Here is a 21355-nt window from a genome sequence, read left to right on the forward strand (position 1 = left end):
TTCGCACTATTAATCACAAAAAATGTTACTTCCATCGATTTTGTTGCTTTTACAGTTTGAACTTCCAATATGAACTTTTCTTACTATTTTCTTTTACTATTTTTGTTCCTGCTATTGTTTTTAATAAGTTTGACGAAATCGCTGGCTGTATTAGTTTTTCAAAGTAAAAATTATTTTTTCAATTTGAATAAAGAAATCATTTTTCACTACTTAAAACTGATGTTTCAGACGAAACAAGTTTTTACCTACTTACCATACAAGTTGTGGTAATTTAGAGGTTTGAAATAATCTCCAAAGTTCAATTTATAATGTTTCGTTAAGCTCTTTTTATTTGCTTTATAGTTCTGATATTTTTGCGTAATTTTCGAACTATTGTATTCTATTTCGTTCATATTTTGTATCTGCTCTTGTTACTTTTATAATTCTTCACTAATCAACTGTTAAACTGTTTTGTTGTTTTTACTGCTTTATTGTGGAACTGATTTGTAGCTTTACTATTTTGATTTTTACCATTTTGATTTTTACTGTTTTATTGAATTACTGTTGCTTTACTGTTTTAACTGATCTAAACAGTTTTACTCGATTTACTGTTTTTTACAGTTTATATTGTTTTTACTGTTTTTAATTCTTGCACTGTTTTGATTGATTTTACTGTTTTTGTTGTTTTCACTGTTTTACTGTTTTTACTCTTTTTTACTGTTTTGACTTCTTCTACTCTTTTTACGGTTTTCTCTGTTTCTACTGCTTCAACCGTTTTACTGTTATTATTGTTTTTACTTTTACTGTTGTACTGTTTTTAGTTTTTTACGGTTTTCTCTGTTTCTACTGCTTCACAGTTTTACTTTTATTACTGTTTTTATTGATTTTACTGATTTTCTTTTTCACTGTTTTAACTATTTTTACTGGTTTTACTGATTCTATTGATTTTTCTATTTTTACTTGTTTTACTGTTATGACTGTTTTTATAGTTATTGCTGTTTTTATTTTTTTTACTGTTTTGAATATTTTAATTGTTTCTATTGCCATTACGGTTTCACTATTTTTACTCTTTCTACTGTTTTTACTGAAATTTTCGTTTTTACTGTTATTGCTAATTTTATTGTTTTAACAGCATTTACAGTTTTTGCTGTATTCACTGTTTTGCCGTTTAATGTTCTACTGTTTCACTACTCATACTAATTTATTTCTTACTGGTTCTACTGTTTTTCTCGGTTTCTACTGTTTCTATTGTTTCTACTGTTTTTACTTATTTTTGTTTTCACTGTTTGGACTTTTTTTTACTGTTTCACTGGTTCAGCTTTTGTTTTGCTTTTACTGTTTTGACATTTTTTAACTGTTTCACTGGTTAAACTGTTTTCACTGTTTTTTTCATTTTTACTGCTTTTACTATTTTCACTGTTTTAACTACTTTTACTGTTTTTGTTGATTTCACTGCTTTTATTGTTTTGAGTTAAAACAACTGCTTTTACTGATTTTACTGTTTTTACTATTTCTACTGTTTTTACTATTTTTACTGTTCTCACTGCGTTAACTGTTTTAACTGTTTTTATACTTCCGGTGAAACTCTCAACGGGTCAGCACGTTGCATCGTGTTAGTCCGGAGAAAATTCGAGTATTTCGCAAGAAAGAAAGGATTTTCAGCCGTACTTTGACGATTCGACTCAGCCACACAGCTAGATTTTCGCTTGTAGTCAAGTGAAAATAAAGTCCATTGGACTATAAACGAAAATTAAATGGCAATATAGCCTTAGTTGCTGTGCCATCAATTCGGCGTCATCTCAAGTGAGGTGACGCCAACCAGAAAAGATGAAGAAGAACTGTTTTTACTACTCTCGCTTTTTTTACTGTTTTCATTGTGTTTAATATTTTTACTGTTCTTACCATTTTTACTGTTTGTATTGTTTTTACTATTTTTTGTTTTTACTCTGTACTGTTTTTACTCTTTTGGATGATTTTACCTTTTTACAGTTTCTTCTGTTTTTTACTGTATTAATTGTTTTTACTGTTTTCACTGTTTACGCTTTTTTTACTGTTTCTGCAGTTTCGACGGCTTTCAACTGTTTTTTATATTTTAACTATTTTTTTATGATTTTTCTGTTATTTTCTGTTTTCACTGTTTTTGCTGTTTTAATGTTTTTTCAACAATTTTAACTGTTTTGACTGTTTTCACGGTGTGTTTTATATGTTTACTGTTCCCACTACTTTAACTGTTTTCTACTGAATTTACTATTCACTGTTTTTACTGTTTTCTCTGTTGTTACTGATTTTACTGTTTTTTACGTTTTTACTGTTCTTTCTGTTTCTACTGTTTTCACTGTTTTTATTGTTTTTACTGTTCTATTGTTCTGGCTATTTTTACTCTATTCACTACTTATGCTGCTTTTTGTGTTTTCACCGTTTTTACTATTTTTTCTGTTATTACTGATTTTACTGTTTCTGCTGTAGTTACCGTTGTTGCTGTTTTTACTCTTTCGACTGATTTTACTTGTTTTACAGTTTCTTCTGTTTTTTACTGTTTTCACTGTTCTTACATTTTTTGCTGGTTTCATTGTTCTTACTGTTTTAACTCCTCTTATTGTTTTTGTTATTTTTACTGTGTTGATTGTTTTCACTGTTCTTACTCTTTGAACTATTTAGACTGTTTCTAATGTTTCTACTGTTATTTTGTTATTACAGATATTTTTGTACTGTTTTAATGTGTTCTTATTGTTCTTGCTGCTTTTACTATTTCTACTGTTTCTACTGTGTTCACTGTTATTACTTTTATGCTGTTTCTACAGATTTGCTGTTTTTCGAGCTACTCTTCTACTGTTTTACTGATTGATTGTGTGACAGTTCAACTATTTTACAGTTTTAGTGTTTTACTCTTTTACTCTGTTTTACTTTTTAACTGTTAAAATAACAAATGGGTTATTTTTTAAACAAATGTCAATCGATCTTGAAAATTAATTCGATCATAAACAAATAACAGGAAAAATGGAAATGAAATTGAATAAAGGCATAATGAACCAAAGCAAAGCACTATTTAAACTAATTTTAAGATTCATTGTTTTTTCGTTACCGCTTCAAAAGTAATTAACATGAATTCAGCAAAGCAAGGACTCGAACCGCAATTTCAATCGTCATCATCATCATCATCGCCGTCGACATCACTGCCGGCAAACCCTCAGAAGACCAGCAGCAGCAGCACCCGAACCGAACTGTCAGCGAATGCGAAAACCAGTTTGCTACGATCGTTGGGATGTTTTTGCCTATTCGTTCGGGCTCGAGTTGCAAAAGTGAATGGCAGCACACTGGGGCCTGACATCAGAGCGGCTGGGTTTCCTAGCGCAACCGACCAGCGACCGAAGCCCAACTCGCCGAGCCGATCCCCGATAGTTCAGTTTGTATGCAACTTCCGAACGGTGTGGTCTTGTTTCGTGTCGTGGTCGCCATCGTCGTCGCCGTCGTTGTCTTCGTCGTCGTGGTCGCGTTGAGTAGTTCTTGAGACGCGCCGCCTTTTCTTCGCCACGGCAGCACACACACGTGATGGTGGTTTGTTGTTTTGCCGTGGTCGCGATCGCAGAGCTTTCGATTCTAGTGTTGGTGTGTGACATTTTCGTTTGACGTTCTTAGTACGAGCTAGAACTATCGGAATAAACGAATAAAAATTTGAACAAGTATTTTGCAGTGGATCATGCCCTAGTTCTCTGTCTCGAGTGAACTCGCCGAACAGACACCGAAGGAGAACTAGCCAACCAGGAAGCCTGGGTTGCTGTGATTGTGAGGAACCAGTTTTGTTTTTTTTTCTTTCTGACTGCACAATCGAAACTTGAGGGTGACTTGAGCTGGTGCGCAGACAACGAACTTCCCGATTTTTGCACCACTTTTTCAGTCCCCATAATTGAAAGTGATAATTGATTCGATCAACAGGATCGGCCTGCTGGTCTAGAGAAGTTGTGCAACTTTTGGATGGTTTTTTTTTGTCCTCCACACCGAAACGAGTGATGATCGTTTGATTCAAAGCGACCAATAAGAGGGAGAAGAAGAAACACCGAAAATTGAAATTAATTTATATTAATTCTGAAAATGATGAACAAGTGCTTGGTGATCATGAGTGTGTGCGCTGGCAAGTGACGTGAAGTTCCCTTTCACTTAAGTGTCCGAGCCAAATGAGCCAAAACAAAGTCCGGCTGGTGTGAAGAGAGCAATTGGAGGATATTGGAAAGGAGTTTGTTGGAGTCCATTGGAATCTCGAGTGGGTTTTATTGGACCAGCACTGCGGCGAGTGTGGCAGTGAAGTGAAACGATGATGAAAGTCCAGCTGGAGGACCAACGATTGCTGTTGAAGCGACGCCGAAGAAGACATCGCGATTTGTTGGATGACGACGGTGGTGGCGGTGGCGTAGCGCGTCCCGATACTGTCAATCGCAGTTGGCGGTTGTCCAACAACCGTGCGCTTGTTGCGGCCGTTGCCATTTGCGTGATCTACTCCGCTGGCAGCTGGGCCGGTGTTGGTTGTCAAGGTGAGTTATTGCCTACCTACCTACCTACCGACTAATGGACAAGTTGAAGCCTGATTGGCAATCGACCGACCGGCACTGGCGTCGGTGGTGGTGCCCAATAGTCGTCGTCGTCTCGGAATTTGCAGTGCGGTTTTTCTGTTCGGACCTCGAAAAGTCTCCAAATGAATGAATCCGTTCTGCATGAGTTTCTCTTTGGGCTTTTGGAAAAGCTAGGGTTCGGTTTCGTTCTCGCCTGAAACGCTAGAACGTTTCCAGCTACTAGGAATAGATTTGATGGCTGTTGAATCATACTGAATGTGAAGATCGTAATCGATTCTGACCGATGGTTTCCCAGCCGTTAGCCGGATTTGGTTTCGGTTCAGTGATCATCGGAGTGATTTCGAACGGACACGTAACGTTATTTTTATGTATATTTTTTTCCATTGGCAGCAGTATAATTCGAGTTGATCTCTGATTGTTAGCTATAGAATGATTCAGTGGTTCCCGAACTTTTTATACCACGGACCTTTTTATAACCATAATAGATGAATTCTGCACAAACTCGCACAAATGTTGGCAGAACCCTCTCGGATTTGAAAGTTTAAATTCACAAGTTTTGCTATATGACTATAATATCTCTCATTTCAATCTTACTTTTGTGAAAATGGGTTCAGCCGTTTCTAAGAAATCGGAGTGAACTTTGCTTGAAAATATTGATCTACTATTTTCGGTACTTCAGGTGCTGGAAACTTAGGACCGGTACTGAATTGAAGTGAGATTATTTGGACATTTGCCAACAATATCTACAAACTAAATAAATTTATGTACATTTCTAATGGGACATTGCAGCTCTTTATCTTATGAAAAAACAACTTTATAATCAAAATGTTTGATCTGATCACCCTGTTATTCAGTTGTGAGATTCGATAGAAAAAAGTTAGTTTGAAAATTTTCCTTCTTTTGCACCTATCACCCTTTAACTCCGGAACTGGAAGTCGGATTTCAATCAAATTCTGGAACTTTGTATGGGACTGGGATTTTTGAAAAATGGCGCCCCCTCATTGAAGTAAGACGTATTCAAGTCAAAGGTGAAAACAATTCCCGAGGTTCAATAATGATCTTGACTGTCTTTTCAAAAGGGCCGAACTTGTTCTTCCCACTTCCAAAATGGCTATAGTCGAAAATTGACAAATCCACCGAAAAAGTGTTGTACTAGTGATTTTCACAGAAACAATCAAATTTTTGAAAAATAATATTTAAAAGTTCCTGATCGAGGCCTACACTGAAATAAGTCGCTTTACAAAGAATACCAATTTTGATTTGAACGAAGTTTTGCCCCATGACAGGTGCTTCTGATACCTACCCACCGTTTATACATTGCATGCTGAGCACTTTTAAGAAATTGAAGTACAAATGCCGATGCCTAAAACATCAAAAAGTAACGCATGTAACGCTTCGCAGCGTCTAACTTTAACAAAAATGTAACGCTTTCTAACGCCTAAAACTTATAAAAAAAGTAACGCTTCGTATCATTCAAAACATACAAAAAGAGTAACGCTTATAATGCTTCGTAGCACCTAAAACTTATTCAAAATTAACGCATGTAACGCTTCGTAAAGTCTAAAACCTACAAAAGAGTAACGCATGTAACGCTTCGTCAGGCCTTAAACTAACAAAAATGTAACACTTCGTAATGCATAAAAAATACAAAAATGGAAAGCATGAAACGCTTCGCAACGCGTAAAACATACAAAAGAGTAACGCATTTAACGCTTCGTAATGTCTAAAACATTAAAAAAAGTATCGCAAGTAACGCTTCGTAACGCCTAAAAATTACAAAAAAGTAACACTTCGTAATGCCAGAAATGACTAAAAAGTAACGCATGTAACACCTAAAACATACTGAAATGTAACGCATGTAACGCTTCGTAATATCTGAATCTTACAAAAGAGTAACGCATGTAACGCTTCGTAACGCCTAAAACTTACAAAATAGTAACACATGTAACGCTTCGTAACGCCTAAAACTTACAAAAAAGTAACGCTTCGTAACGCCTAAAATATTAAAAAGTATGTATAACACTTCGTAACGCCTAAAACACAGATAATAACGCATCGTAACGCCTAAAACATGCAATAAAGTAACACATGTAACGCTTTGTAACCCCTAAAATATTAAAAAATATGTGTAACGCTTCGTAACGCCTAAAACATACAAAAAATAACGATTCGTAACGCCTAAAACATACAATAAAGTAACACATGTAACGCCTCGCAACGTCTAAAACTTACAAAAAATAACGCATGTAACGCTTCGTAACACCTAAAACATACTGTAATGTAACGCATGTAACGCTTCGTAATGCTTCGTAACGCCTAAAAATTACAAAAAAGTAACACTTCGTAATGCCAAAAATGACTAAAAAATAACGCATGTAACACCTAAAACATACTGAAATGTAACGCATGTAACGCTTCGTACCATCTAAATCTTACAAAAGAGTAACGCATGTAACGCTTCGTAACGCCTAAAACTTACAAAATAGTAAAACATGTAACGCTTCGTAACGCCTAAAACATACAAAAAAGTAAAGCTTGTAACGCCTAAAATTCACAAAAAAGTAATGCTTCGTAACATCTAAAACATACTGAAATGTAACGCTTCGTAACGTCTAAAACTTACAAAAAAGTAACGCTTCGTAACGCCTAAAATATTAAAAAGTATGTATAACGCTTCGTAACGCCTAAAACACCTAAAACGCCTAAACTTTAATGGTGCCAGTCGCAATCAATACAACCTTCATAGGGGTCTGTCGCTGACGATGTCCAGCCAGCGACTGGCACCATTAAAGAAGGTGACAAGCGATTATAAATACACTCTCCTACTCAATGCTTGATCGGAGAAATAGGTATAAAGCGAGAGGACTAGTGTTTAATGAACAGAGAAGATGTTTGGATATAAGGTATCGGTCGGGTGACGGCCAGGATGTAGACCATGTTCGATGTACGTTGCTACTATGTCTGTGAGTTTTAGTGTGGCTAAAGCAAGATCAGAGTCGCGAAATGGTAGCGCGTATGCACGGAATGCATAAGAACGCAGTTTCGAGTCCTGTCTCTGAGCGTATCTTTTTCCAAAAATTCATCTTTTCTGTTAGTTTTTCTTTCACTTGGCTTCTCCAATATATATTTCCGCTCAGTCATTGCAAAATCTGAATCTTACAAAAGAGTAACGCATGTAACGCTTCGTAACGCATAAAACTTGCAAAATAGTAATGCTTCGTAACGCCTAAAACATTCAGAAAATAACGCATCGTAACGCCTAAAACATGCAATAAAGTAACACATGTAACGGTTCGTAACGTTTAAAATATACAAAAAAGTAACGCATGTAACGCTTTGTAACCCCTAAAATATTAAAAAATATGTGTAACGCTTCGTAACGCCTAAAACATACAAATAATAACGATTCGTAACGCACAATAAAGTAACACATGTAACGCCTCGCAACGTCTAAAACTTACAAAAAATAACGCATGTAACGCTTCGTAACACCTAAAACATACTGAAATGTAACGCATGTAACGCTTCGTAATGCCTAAAATATTAAAAAAATATGTGTAACGTTTCGTAACGCCTAAAACACAAAAAATAACGCTTCGTAACGCCTAAAACATACAATAAAGTAACGCACTCATCGCTTCGTAACACCTAAAACATACAAAAAAGTTACGCATGTAACGCTTCGAAACGCCTGAAACTCACACAAATGTAACGTATGTAACGCTTCGTAACACCGAGAACTTACAATGTGCATACGTGCAAACCAAAATCTTTGTCATTCTGAAAACGTGTGCGAAGTTTCATTTTAATTGGAGAACGTAAATCCTGATTCTGCTATCTATTCTATTTTTAATTTCTGAAACTGCTGAAACTGGCTTAGTACTTATTTTGTTACTTATTCAATTGTATATTTCAAATGATGTTTTATTTCTTTTTCTATATGAGAGTTTTATCTATCCCTTTTTGTTGTTTGTTTATTTTTTTGCGAGAAAATTTCGTTATTTAATTTTTTAATTACTGTTAAAACCGACTTTTGAACCGAGACCATTTAGCTTTAGCATTTAGCTTTAGCATTTAGCTTTAGCATTTAGCTTTAGCATTTAGCTTTAGCATTTAGCTTTAGCATTTAGCTTTAGCATTTAGCTTTAGCATTTAGCTTTAGCATTTAGCTTTAGCATTTAGCTTTAGCATTTAGCTTTAGCATTTAGCTTTAGCATTTAGCTTTAGCATTTAGCTTTAGCATTTAGCTTTAGCATTTAGCTTTAGCATTTAGCTTTAGCATTTAGCTTTAGCATTTAGCTTTAGCATTTAGCTTTCGCATTTAGCTTTCGCATTTAGCTTTAGCTTTTAGCGTTCAGCATTAAGCGTTTGGCATTTAGCTTTAGCATTTAGATTTAGCATTTAGCTTTAGCATTTAGATTTAGCATTTAGCTTTAGCATTTAGCTTTAGCATTTAGCTTTAGCATTTAGCTTTAGCATTTAGCTTTAGCATTTAGCTTTAGCATTTAGCTTTAGCATTTAGCTTTAGCATTTAGCTTTAGCATTTAGCTTTAGCATTTAGCTTTAGCATTTAGCTTTAGCATTTAGCTTTAGCATTTAGCTTTAGCATTTAGCTTTAGCATTTAGCTTTAGCATTTAGCTTTAGCATTTAGCTTTAGCATTTAGCTTTAGCATTTAGCTTTAGCATTTAGCTTTAGCATTTAGCTTTAGCATTTAGCTTTAGCATTTAGATTTAGCATTTAGATTTAGCATTTAGCTTTAGCATTTAGCTTTAGCATTTAGCTTTAGCATTTAGCTTTAGCATTTAGCTTTAGCATTTAGCTTTAGCATTTAGCTTTAGCATTTAGCTTTAGCATTTAGCTTTAGCATTTAGCTTTAGCATTTAGCTTTAGCATTTAGCTTTAGCATTTAGCTTTAGCATTTAGCTTTAGCTTTTAGCGTTCAGCATTAAGCGTTTGGCATTTAGCTTTACCATTTAGCTTTAGCATTTAGCGTTTAGTATTTAGCGTTTAGTATTTAGCGTTAGCATTCAGCAATGAGAGGCATTACGTTCCTAGAGAAAATGGTTGAATTTCAATTGGATCTTTTTTCCGGTTCCGGAGTTACAGGGTGATTAGTGCAAACGATATCAATTTCAAGTTTTGCAATTTAAATACAAAGAACTAAGTCATTCTTTATGGAGAACTTGTAAATTTTTACTTCCATAACATTATATTTCCATTAGAATGTGACTCAATCAATCGGAAAACGGCCCGATTGGGAAAACTTACTCACGAACAGGTGCCGCGTTGAGAAAGTTACGGTTGTTGTTAAGAACAATACATTTTATTGATCGGAATTTCGCACTCGCTAACAGCAAAATCAGATCGCGTCCGACATGATGACGCAAAGCCTGATCGGTTGAAAACATCCAATGAACCGCGTGACCTCAGCGGACCGTGCCTACGTGCACGGAGTAAACCCAGCTGAGCCCGTAGACGTGTTTTGCGCGTGCAGGCCAGCCTGCATGTACGGAAAAATTTCGTAAATCGACGCATTCGAAACCCTTTTTCTATCGAACCGATTGCTGCCGGCCTTACACAATCCTCCTGTCGGACGCACTGACAACCGCACCCGGCACCAGGTGGGAGTTGGCAAATGGCGCGAAACCCCCCCGATTAGGACACGTTTCCCCCGATAGACCAAAGTAGCAGAACGGACCGATCGGGCGATCGATCGCAACGTGGTTGGCTGACGCATGGCAGAGCCACATCGCTGGTGGAATGATGAAAAAGAAAATAAATCGAAAAAAACGGCCCCCGACACCGCCGTCTTTGTTTTTCCATTCGTTGTTTACATAATCTCAGATGGCGCCGCGAAGCGAAGCCAACTGCGTGTCGATTTGATTTCGAAAAGTGACCAATTTACACCAATTCTTGGGTGACCGAATGCGAATGACTCCCAGCCACGCCTGTCTGGCTGTCTGGCTGTGTGTGTGTGCGCGCATTTTCGTTGGTGATTTCATTCAAGGTGGCGACGGTTGACGACGAACCCGCGCAAAATTTGGTTACAAATTTTTTTTCTTTCTATTTCTCATATTGGTCCGATTGTCGAGTGCACTCCGCTGACTGCACTTTGGCGCCATTAAGCATCATTAGTTCACCGTTTCGAGCCTCTGTTTTCGGCACTGTACGGGAGCACCTCTTCACGATTGGTGGTGCTTTACAAGCACATGTAAAGTTGGCCTCACGACGACCTCCTTAACACCGTCGATAAGAAGCGGTGAATTTGCACATCGATTCAGATGGTGTGAAATTGGAGCACCTGTCGTGGAAGGGGAGGGGGCCCTTTCTCCGGCCGAGTTTTTCCCAGCCCAATATCCCACACAACGAGCGAGGGAGTAGGGGGTTGTTCTATCGCGTAACGTGAGATTCACCGACACCCCCGGTTCGGAGTTACAAAGCGCTTATTAATGGAGCAAATCAAACCGTACGTACTGCGAGCGATGAGGCAAATCGGTGCGCGCGAAGTTACGAAGTTACGGGGTGAGTGCATCCACAATTGCATTGCTTTCCACCTGGGGCAGAGGTAGTATAAGATTTTTTACAGTTTTTTTTTGCCACCGCAACAGTTGTGCTACCGCACTATTTGTAATACCTTTCCAAAAACAATCCGGAATCGAAAAGCGTTTTGCTCTAGTCAAGAAGAAAATGAGCTTTGAAACATGCATTATTTTTACGTTTCGTCTGAAACTTTACGTCAACGGTCGTGAATTGCAAAAAATTGTATAATTTAAAAAAAATCGATTTTTTTTCAGTGTACGACTAACTAGGGGAACGTGCCACTTGAGCCAATTAGTTCTAATTCCTGATTCTGGTTGTTTACCATTTTTTTAAACATCAGTAGTACAACATTTTTCTTTAGGAATTGTCATTTTTAGACTACGGCTATTTGAAAATAAACCACGGTAAAAAAACACGTTGTCCTTTACAAAAGACAGCTTTTATCAATATTTAGAAAATAAAATAAGTAAAGTGCCACTTTGTGACAAAAATCTCCAAGTTCAGAAAGTTTCATCCAAATCCAATAGCTTTCTGCCAAATGCACGAAATTCGTCTAATCCAGGGGTTCCCAAACTATTTTGGGTCATGGACCCCTTTACAAAAACTAACTTAGGCCTCAGACCCCCATTAAAAACTTACTTAGAAATTCAATTTCTTGCTTTTTAAATATTGATGTAAAATACCCATTTCTGCGGATGGTCAAATAAACACAACTTTTTTAGCATGAATATTTCAAATAACAACTTCTATTTTTAAAAAATAGGGGGTCGATTTCTAGACCTCGTCGACCCCCATAGTCAGTTTTCGTTAACGTCGACCCCCGCACAAAGGATATCGACCCCAAGGGGTCTATATCGACCACCCTTGGGAACCCCTGGTCTAATCGAATTCTACACAAAAACAATTTGATTTTCAAAATTTGAAGTCGATTAACAAAAAAAAAACACAATTTTTGACTTAGATGAAATTTATCCTAAAATAAGTTATTATGTTCCCTATTAAAAGTCCATATAGACTTTTCAGTGTAGGGCTCGATTAGGATTTTATTCTCAATATTTTTTATTGCAAATTTTAACTATTCCTGCGAACATCACTAGGTCAACCCTTTCCATGGGGGTTTGTAATTTTTAGACTTCGACTAAAATTGTAAAAAAGGTTTAGCCTCTTTACAGCAGACAATCTACACCAATTTTGAAACTACAAAGCACAAAGTGACTTTTTGTGACAAAGTCTTCATGTCTTCATTCAAAATTTAGCAGTTTGTGCCAAATGTTTTTTTTTTTTTGAATTTTTAAATCATTTTTTTCTCAGTGTAGGACTCGAATAGAATATTGTTTTCAATATTTTGATTCGAAAATTTGACTAGCTTTGAAAAACCATCAAGCATAATAAATTTATCTGGGATTTGGTATTGTTAAACTATAGCTATTCGAAAAAAATGTTTAAAAAGATTAACCCCTTTTTTAACGACAGTCTAGATAAATTTTAGAAAAACAAAGTATGCGGCTTTTCGTGAAAAAGTCTACACGTTTAGGAATTTTTCTTCAAATTTGAGAGGGTGTGGGATGAGATGTGGAATCCGTTTAATCGAATCCTACACTGAAAAACGTGATTAATCCACCTAGCAGTGAGATGATACCTTTTTTTATCAACCCGCATGTGTTTTTGCATGGATATTCTTAGGTGTTTTAGTTCTCATGACATTATTTTAATTATCGTCGTTTTAAACGGTAAATTGAGATTTTAATCACTCATTACCGTGTACGGTCAAAACTGCTAAATGCCAAACGCTTAATGCTAAACACTAAAAGCTAAAGCTAAATGCTAAAGCTAAATGCTAAAGCTAAATGCTAAAGCTAAATGCTAAAGCTAAATGCTAAAGCTAAATGCTAAAGCTAAATGCTAAAGCTAAATGCTAAAGCTAAATGCTAAAGCTAAATGCTAAAGCTAAATGCTAAAGCTAAATGCTAAAGCTAAATGCTAAAGCTAAATGCTAAAGCTAAATGCTAAAGCTAAATGCTAAAGCTAAATGCTAAAGCTAAATGCTAAAGCTAAATGCTAAAGCTAAATGCTAAAGCTAAATGCTAAAGCTAAATGCTAAAGCTAAATGCTAAAGCTAAATGCTAAAGCTAAATGCTAAAGCTAAATGCTAAAGCTAAATGCTAAAGCTAAATGCTAAAGCTAAATGCTAAAGCTAAATGCTAAAGCTAAATGCTAAAGCTAAATGGTCTCGGTTCAAAAGTCGGTTTTAACAGTAATTAAAATATTAAATAACGAAATTTTCTCGCAAAAAAATAAACAAACAACAAAAAGGGATAGATAAAACTCTCATATAGAAAAAGAAATAAAACATCATTTGAAATATACAATTGAATAAGTAACAAAATAAGTACTAAGCCAGTTTCAGCAGTTTCAGAAATTAAAAATAGAATAGATAGCAGAATCAGGATTTACGGTGTCCAATTAAAATGAAACTTCGCAGACGTTTTCAGAATGACAAAGATTTTCGCCCTTATTCTGAATAACGTCGTATCGTTTTTTCCCTCGTATTTCATTTATATTCCCCATAACGCTAGCAAAATCAAAGGTAGCTATGATTCGATCGAACCACATTCGATCGAAAAATCAATACGTCGTTATTCAGAATAAGGGCGTTTGTTTTGCACGTATGCACATTGTAAGTTGTAGGTGTTACGAAGCGTTACATGCGTTGATTTTTTGTAAGTTTTAGACGTTACGAAGCGTTACATGCGTTACTTTTTGTAAGTTTTAGACGTTACGAAGTGTTACATGCGTTACATTTTAGTATGTTTATGCTTCGTAACAGCATCATAAGCGTTACTTTTTTGTATATTTGAAATGTTATGAAGCGATACTTGTTTATACGTTTTAAGCGTTACAAAGCGTTGCATTTTTGTAAAATTTAGGCGCTACGAAGCGTTACATGCGTTACTTTTCTGTATGTTTTAGGCGTTATGAAGCGTTACATGCGCTACTTTTTAATCATTTTTGGCATTACGAAGCGTTACTTTTTTGTAATTTTTAGGCGTTACGAAGCATTATTTGGGTTACTTTTTTAATGTTTTAGGCATTACGAAGCGTTTAATGCGTTACTTTTTTGCAAGTTTTGATATAGAAAAGAAATTGGCTACACTGCGAATGTCAACTAGTCACATACAGTCAACTATCATCAATAATTCAGCAGGGCCCATAGAAAGCAAACAAAATAAGAGTAAGAAGCCAGCAGTCTCGTCTTGTTTTAGGTTTCGACTAAAACGTTTTCTTGTCCAGTACTTTTTGGTAACTACCGATCGAATATTCTGTGAAATCTCCTCAGAAATTGAGTTTCATTGGATTTTTGGTTGATTGTAATTTTCAGTTATAGTTGGTCTACTGAAGAAGAAAATGACCCTCTGAAACATATTATGCATTTTTTTTTTCTGTCCTCAAATATACCACTATATCTACGTCTAGGTGTGCAATTTTTGCAATGCATTGCAAAAATTATGCAATTTAAAAGAAATTTGAATCGTTTTTTTTTTTCAGTGTAAGATTATTTTCTATATGGTGATTCGATAAATTTGCGTATTCTTTGAAAATCTCTAGCACAACATTTTTCCTTTCGGTTTGTCGTTTTTAGACTATAGCTATTTGAATAAAAGTGATAAAAAAAGATTCAGTCCTTTTCAAAAGCCAGTCTAGATCAATTTTGGAACTACAAAGTGGCTTTTTGAAACAAAGTCGACATGCCCAGAAAGTTTCATTGAAGGTTCTGAAAGGTTGCTGCCAACATCGAGTATGATTTGGTTTACGATTCGTATGAATCCTACACTGAAAAAAAAATCGATTTTCAATTGATTTGCAAACTATTTGAAAAAAATCGGTCTAGTAAATCAAAGCAGTGGCATTTTGTGAATCTACATTTTCGGAAAGTTTCATTCGAAACCTTAGAGTTTGCCGCTTCGAGCATGATTTGGCACGAAATTCGTCTAATTGAATCCCACACTGAAAAAAGTCGATTATCAAAATTTGAATTAAATATACCATTTTTAATTCGAAGCAATTTGTCCCAAGATAAGTAATTATGATCACTAGCAAATGTCCATATGCTGAACAAAATGGTGCAATTTTTGCTAATTTTTAAAAATATTTTAAATTCAATTTTTAATTTTAAGTGTACAACTCGATTAGGATTTTTTTTCAAAAATTTTTACATTGAAGTTATTTAGAAAAAAGTGGTAAAAATGGTTAGTCTAGATCATTGAAAACATGCTGCAATCTCAGCGCGATACGCAACCATTTCTTTTGATTCGACAGTCGATTTTTGTTTTAACGTGTATGAATAAATAAAGGATTTACACTCTCTCATGAAACGGCAAAAGAAACCAGCTAAAATATTGGTGAATATTTGAGGGCTAGTGCTTCTTCAGATTACACTGTAAACTATTGGTTTTGAGGGTTTTTTTTTATTTAGTGACCGAAACTCCACTGCCAATGGAGTCCGCCTCGGTAGGCTCTTCAACGTCGAAAACAATGCAATGGAAAGTGAAGCCTCGTCATGAAACTAGCATGAAAGGATTAATTCTGACTACACTGGCCGAGAGATCTACAGATGAAACAAATATTCTGGCGCAGGATGCCGCGCATGTTGACTTTGAACCAAAAATTCAAACGCGAGTGTACTTCGCTAGCGTGTTTGTCCGTGCCAATACGAAATCGGGATACAAATACTGGTACAAGCGCTCCCGAACAATGTAAAAGCTAAAGGCTTTTATGGGATTGTCATGACGTGCGTCACCTCGAAAAGCAAGACAAAACTGCATTATTGAAAGTCAAAACCGTTGCGAAACGGTTTCGTATAAAACGACGAAAAAAAAACTAAGAGCTCGGCTAACGCTAATCTTTTCAATGACTAGCAGCAAATTATGGAAAACCGGTTTCCATCAAAATATTCTAGATTCAATCAGTAGTAGCACCAATCGGTAGATCTAATTTAATTCGGTACAATTCGGCGTTCTCCAAAAAATCCATGATGAAACTACCCACCAGAAACCAAACCACTTACTGTCGTGTCGCACAGAACACTCGCCACCGGTACCGCGTAGAGCTTCAACTCAACTTCCGGCCCTCCATGGACTTCCCAACCGACCGTCGCTAGATACGATCTATGATTTAATTAGGTACTAATTGAAGCTTCACAGTGCAGCAATTCCACCGTTTTATTGTTTTTTATTCGGCGCGGCTGCTGTGATGGGAATTTTTTTTCCTCTCTTTCTCTCTCTCTGTCTGACGGCAGGTTTAAGTCATTAAACCGTGCAGAATGTAAGGAACCCATAAAAAAGAGCTATTTCGAAGTTTTGAAGTGGATTAGAGTTCATAATACGGTGGAGCATCATTCTTTGCTTTCCTCATCGTTCGGGGAGCCGTTCGTAAACATTTCACGCATCGAGCAGAGTTTTTTTGCCTAGCGTGGCAAACAAAGTAGGCGTTTGCACGCGTGTGAAAAAAGAAATGCTCTCATGGCGTGTTCGGGGATTACGCCACGACCGAAGGCACCGGAAGACTACTAGACAAATAAGGAATCACTCGCCGCCGTGGAACATCGTTTTGGGTCGTTTGCGAAGTAACGGTTTTCCCGGTAATGGGATCAGGTTAAAAGTTGAAACTGGTTCTGTGTTCTGTTTCGTAACGTCACTCGAACTACCGATTTTGTAAACAATGGTTCTCAAGAGTAAGTTTCCTAAATGGGAATCAAACGAAAAAAAAAAACCCATTCTACCGAAAAGAACATACACGCGTTGTAAACTGTATATTAGATTTCTTAATTTTCATACGAAATCGGGCCAGAACAAGCAACATCAGAGGTTAGTTGACAGTTATGATGCATGTGAAATTCAGTTAAACAGTTACCGTACGGTGTTGTGCCGCATGAGAACGACCCACCCTGAGAGCGCAGCGCAGTGCAGCGCAGAACAAGTGACCAGTAGCGTTTATGCTTTATGACAAGAGCGCGGCCTACTGCGATGACATACGACTGTCATACGTTTCCAATCCACTATCAATGTCCCGCGAACACAGCAGCCATTGCACAGCAGTAATTTCGCCATATTTTCGAACCGAACCTACCAAGACACAAAACGGTACTCGATGGACCGTCGCCAGCTTCATATGTTCTTTTTTTTTCGCTGTTACTGTTGTCCATAGTTGAACCTAAATGGACAAAAACGAAAAAAACACACACACACACACAGAAGGTTCGTTCGTGTCTTGTTGCCACAGCTAATTTCATGCCTAGTAGACGGGGCAGAGGAAGCGGGCATTCGGAAAGATTTTCCATTTTCACATGTGGTCGCTAATGGGCAAAAAACCGTTTTGTCACCCGAACACTTTCGGTTCGGATGGCAATCTAGGCCGAACGGAGCTCCGTTTTGGAGTTTCGAGGGCAGAGTTGCCGTTGTCGTACGAAGAAAGGTGCAGATGTTGCATTTTGTTTCGTCTTCGATTAACAGGCGCACTCGCAGTTCCTAGTAGTAGTTCATGCTGAACCGGTCGTGAAAATTAAACCAATTGATATTTCGTTACAAAATTTAAAGATCAGTATATAACTTCGGAGATCCGCATAAAAATTCGCGTAATTTCGGAAATCCGCTTTGAAAAAACTGCGTGATTTTGGAAATCCGCGTGAAAAAAACTGCACAACTCAGGAAATCCGCGTAAAAAAATCGTTACTTTGGAAACCCTCGTGCAAACTGTGCTACTTCGGAAATCAACCTAAAAAATTTCACAATTTGCATAAAAACTCGCGTCACTTCGGAAATCCGCATAAAAAAACGCGTAACTTAGGATAACCACGCGAAAAAAACTGCGTAATTCAAGGGGCGGGTAGGGTCTAACACTTCTGAAAAATCATTTATTATTTTCTTTCTATTTTCTGATAGTAAAACATTTCAAGAATATTCTGTGAAATTTTGAAGCCTATCGGAACAAAGCTCAGCAAGTTAAGGCCTTTATCTTTGCCGATCTCATACTACGAAGAAATAAGATCTGCGCCCACAGGCCCAAGATTTCTGCTTCGATTGACTTTAAAAATTGACAAAACATTCTCGAAATGTTTCATTATAACAAAATACAAAAGAAAAAATATGGCTTTTTGAGAATTTTAGAGCCTACGTTCTCCCTTGAGTAATAAATTGTTTCCTTCGATTTTCAACACAATAAACTTTAAAGGCGTTTTCTTCGAAAGCGAGTTTTGAAAGTCCTTATCCATCGTCATTCAAAAACTAATGCCCCACCTTTTTTCAAATTTTGCACTCACTTTCTACACATAAAAAACCAGGCCCCAACGTTTTCCTTTTCGTTGTTTGTTACTATGGGGAGGTTTTATAGCTACAAAATGGCCGATTTTTTCGTGAAAAATTGTACTTTTGAATGTAAACAACCACCAAAAATTGAAAAATTAAAAAAAAAATCAAACAGAAACGTAGGGGTCTAGAAAAAATTTTGCTCTAACTTTGCTGCTTTGATTTGTTCACTTCTGATTAGCCTGCGCAAATCATGATTTTTAAGAAGCGTCCTCGTCCTCTTCACCGACTTATTTCTCACAATTTTTCCACGAAAAATTTACAAAATGTTGTTCGAATGATGCTTTTTATTGTACAAAATATTTAAATTTATTTTGTTGAACGAAAGTTCTGAAAAAAATCGCAAAAATGATGATTTTTTTCATCATTTATACCCTACACCCCCTCCCTCCCACCAAATGTAAAAAACAGAAATCCATGTAAAAAAACTGCGGAACTGCGCTGCTTTGGAAATCCACGTAAAAAAACGTCACAAATCCGCATAGCAAAACCGCGTAACTTCGGAAATCCACGTAAAAAACTGCGTAATTTCGGAAATCCACGTGAAAAAACTGTGATACTTCGGAAAACCGTATATAGAAAATAGTGTAACTTTGGAAAAACAAGATTAAAAACTCGTTTCTTCGGAAACCCGCATAAGCTGCGTAATTTCGGAAATTCGCGTAAAAACTGCGTACCTTCGCAAATCCGCTTTAAAAAGCTGCGTAACTTCGGAAATTAATTTAACTTGTGAATATCGCGAAAAAAACTGCGTATCTTCAGAAATCCACGAAAAAAAACGGAGTAACTTCAGAAATCCGAGCCATAAAACTTTGGAAATTTATGTAAAATTCGCGTAACCTCGGAAATCCGCGTAAAAAAATGCGTAATATCGTAAATTCGCGTAAAAAGATGCTTAACTTATACAGTTTTCGTTTTTTAACCTACATGTGGGCGACTCTGACTGGTGTAACCCGAGAAAAATTTCAGAGCGAAACTACGCGATTGGAGTCCTCTCAAAAGTTGTATGGGCGACTCTGGGTCAGCTCTCGGGCTGCTCTGATCAATAAACGAAAACGGTATTAGGAAATATTAAAGTGCAGATTCTGAGACGCGTAAATGAAGTCAAATTTCCTATGGTTTCAATTTTCGACACGTAAAAAAAGGTTTCTTTTATTATATAGTATAGATAGTACTCAACTAGTATTTATCGTTTTCATATAGAAAGGTACAGAATCATTGTGAAAACCTAACTTTGAACCAAATCCGGAAGGGTCGAGTGTCATCTACCATTCCACTCAGTCCGTCGAGATTAGAAAATGTCTGCGCGTGTATGTGTGTTTCTGTATATGTACGTGTGTATGTAACAAATCTGTGCTCTCGATTTTCTCGGAAATGACAGAATCGATTTCTACAAACTTATATTCATATGACTCCTATAGATTGCTGTTGAATTTTATCCGGATCGAACATCCGGTTACGGAGTAACGGGGTGAAATGTACAAAAATTGGGGAACATTATTCATAATTAGCTCTTTGAATGGCTTCAAATGTTCTCTAAAGAACTATAAAGAACTAGAATAATGTTTTTAGCTTTGTGCAAAATTCGCACCAAACGAGTGCGAATAAAGCCCTGCACTCGACTGCTTTGCGTTCGAGAAAAATGCTCCGTACAGTGTTTAAGTGTTTAGTTGCTGCTATTTTTTTTGGCATTAAAAATGCCTTACTCTTCACTATACGGGGCCGGGTGTCAATTAAAAGTTTCAAAAATAGCCGCGTAACCTTTTTGTGTCATAATTTTGAACGTTAATAATTCGGTCATTTGTTGATGGATTGTTATAATTTAACAACCAATCGATTCGGAAACTTTTAACTTAAACATGTATGACGACGTCGTTTCAGTATTTCAATAGCATACTATTGAAAAAATGGTTGGAATCGACCTATGTTTTCATCCACCAATCCCTGCTTTACAAAATGACGTCAACTTATTGTTCGGCATAGGAGGCTTTGCGTCATGCATAAAAAACACCACATCGTTCTGCGTAGTATGAAGAGAAATCTATAAATATAGGCTGCACAATATTTCTTTGCCTAGTTGATGTTTGACTGCGAATGAAACAAGAAGCTCGTCCAGTGAGCTGATGACTGGATTGTGTATGCGTTCACTTGCTGGATTGTCGCTTTTGCATTATGTGTTGGTGAAACTTCCTGCTGTCTGCACAACACCGCTTCGTGTTCGCTTGAATATCTTATATATCATCTAGCTATTGAAGAACCGAATCAGCATGGTTATCGGTTCTTTTGAAACATCCCATGTATTTAGCAAATTGTTGGTCGATTTTGCCATTAAAATGCCTGACACTTCGCTTCCCGAGGCTGGGTGTCAAATTAAAACATGCAAAACTAATCGCGTAACATTTTTTGCCATAATTTTGAACGCTCATACCTCAGTTATTTGTTGATGAATTTATATAATTCAACAACCAATCGATTCGGAAACATTTAACTTAAACTTATGAGAAAACGTCATTTGAATATTTCAATTGCATTCCATTGAAAAATTTATTTGAATTGAGTATTTTATTTTGGTTCTCTGGTAACTATCAGGCTAATTTAGTATTATCGGCAATAGATCTAATTCGGATCTAATTTACAGCGCTTGTTCCTCGATGATTTGTTAATGGAATTTCCTCATTTAAATGATTCCAAAGCTTCAATATTGTAAGCTTAAAAATGTTTTAATTTGTCAATGGATCGGTTTGCATACTTAAATCTCCATTCCCATACGATCAAAACGGTGGCGCGAAAATGGATTCAGTATAAAGTTGTATTATTATGATAATCATAGAAACTTCTTCTTCATTATATGTGACTGAACAAGTTGTTGTCCCACCAGGTATTAAACGCTTCAAAAGATTCAAAATTA

The 21355-nt window shown here is 36.5% G+C and overlaps 1 protein-coding gene across 1 annotated transcript in view; it reads left to right on the plus strand.

Moving 5' to 3' along the window:
* The first annotated feature begins 3373 nt into the window (after window positions 1-3373).
* The window catches only part of LOC131426454 (CUB and sushi domain-containing protein 3), a 68001-nt gene continuing 50019 nt past the window's right edge, over window positions 3374-21355 (plus strand). Inside the window, exon 1 of the mRNA XM_058589194.1 lies at window positions 3374-4505. Coding sequence (XP_058445177.1) covers window positions 4289-4505 — 217 coding nt within the window. The 5' untranslated portion in view covers window positions 3374-4288. The remainder of the gene's footprint in view (window positions 4506-21355) is intronic.

The sequence above is a fragment of the Malaya genurostris genome, chromosome 1 (genome assembly GCF_030247185.1).
Source record: "Malaya genurostris strain Urasoe2022 chromosome 1, Malgen_1.1, whole genome shotgun sequence".
Lineage (NCBI taxonomy): Eukaryota > Metazoa > Arthropoda > Insecta > Diptera > Culicidae > Malaya > Malaya genurostris.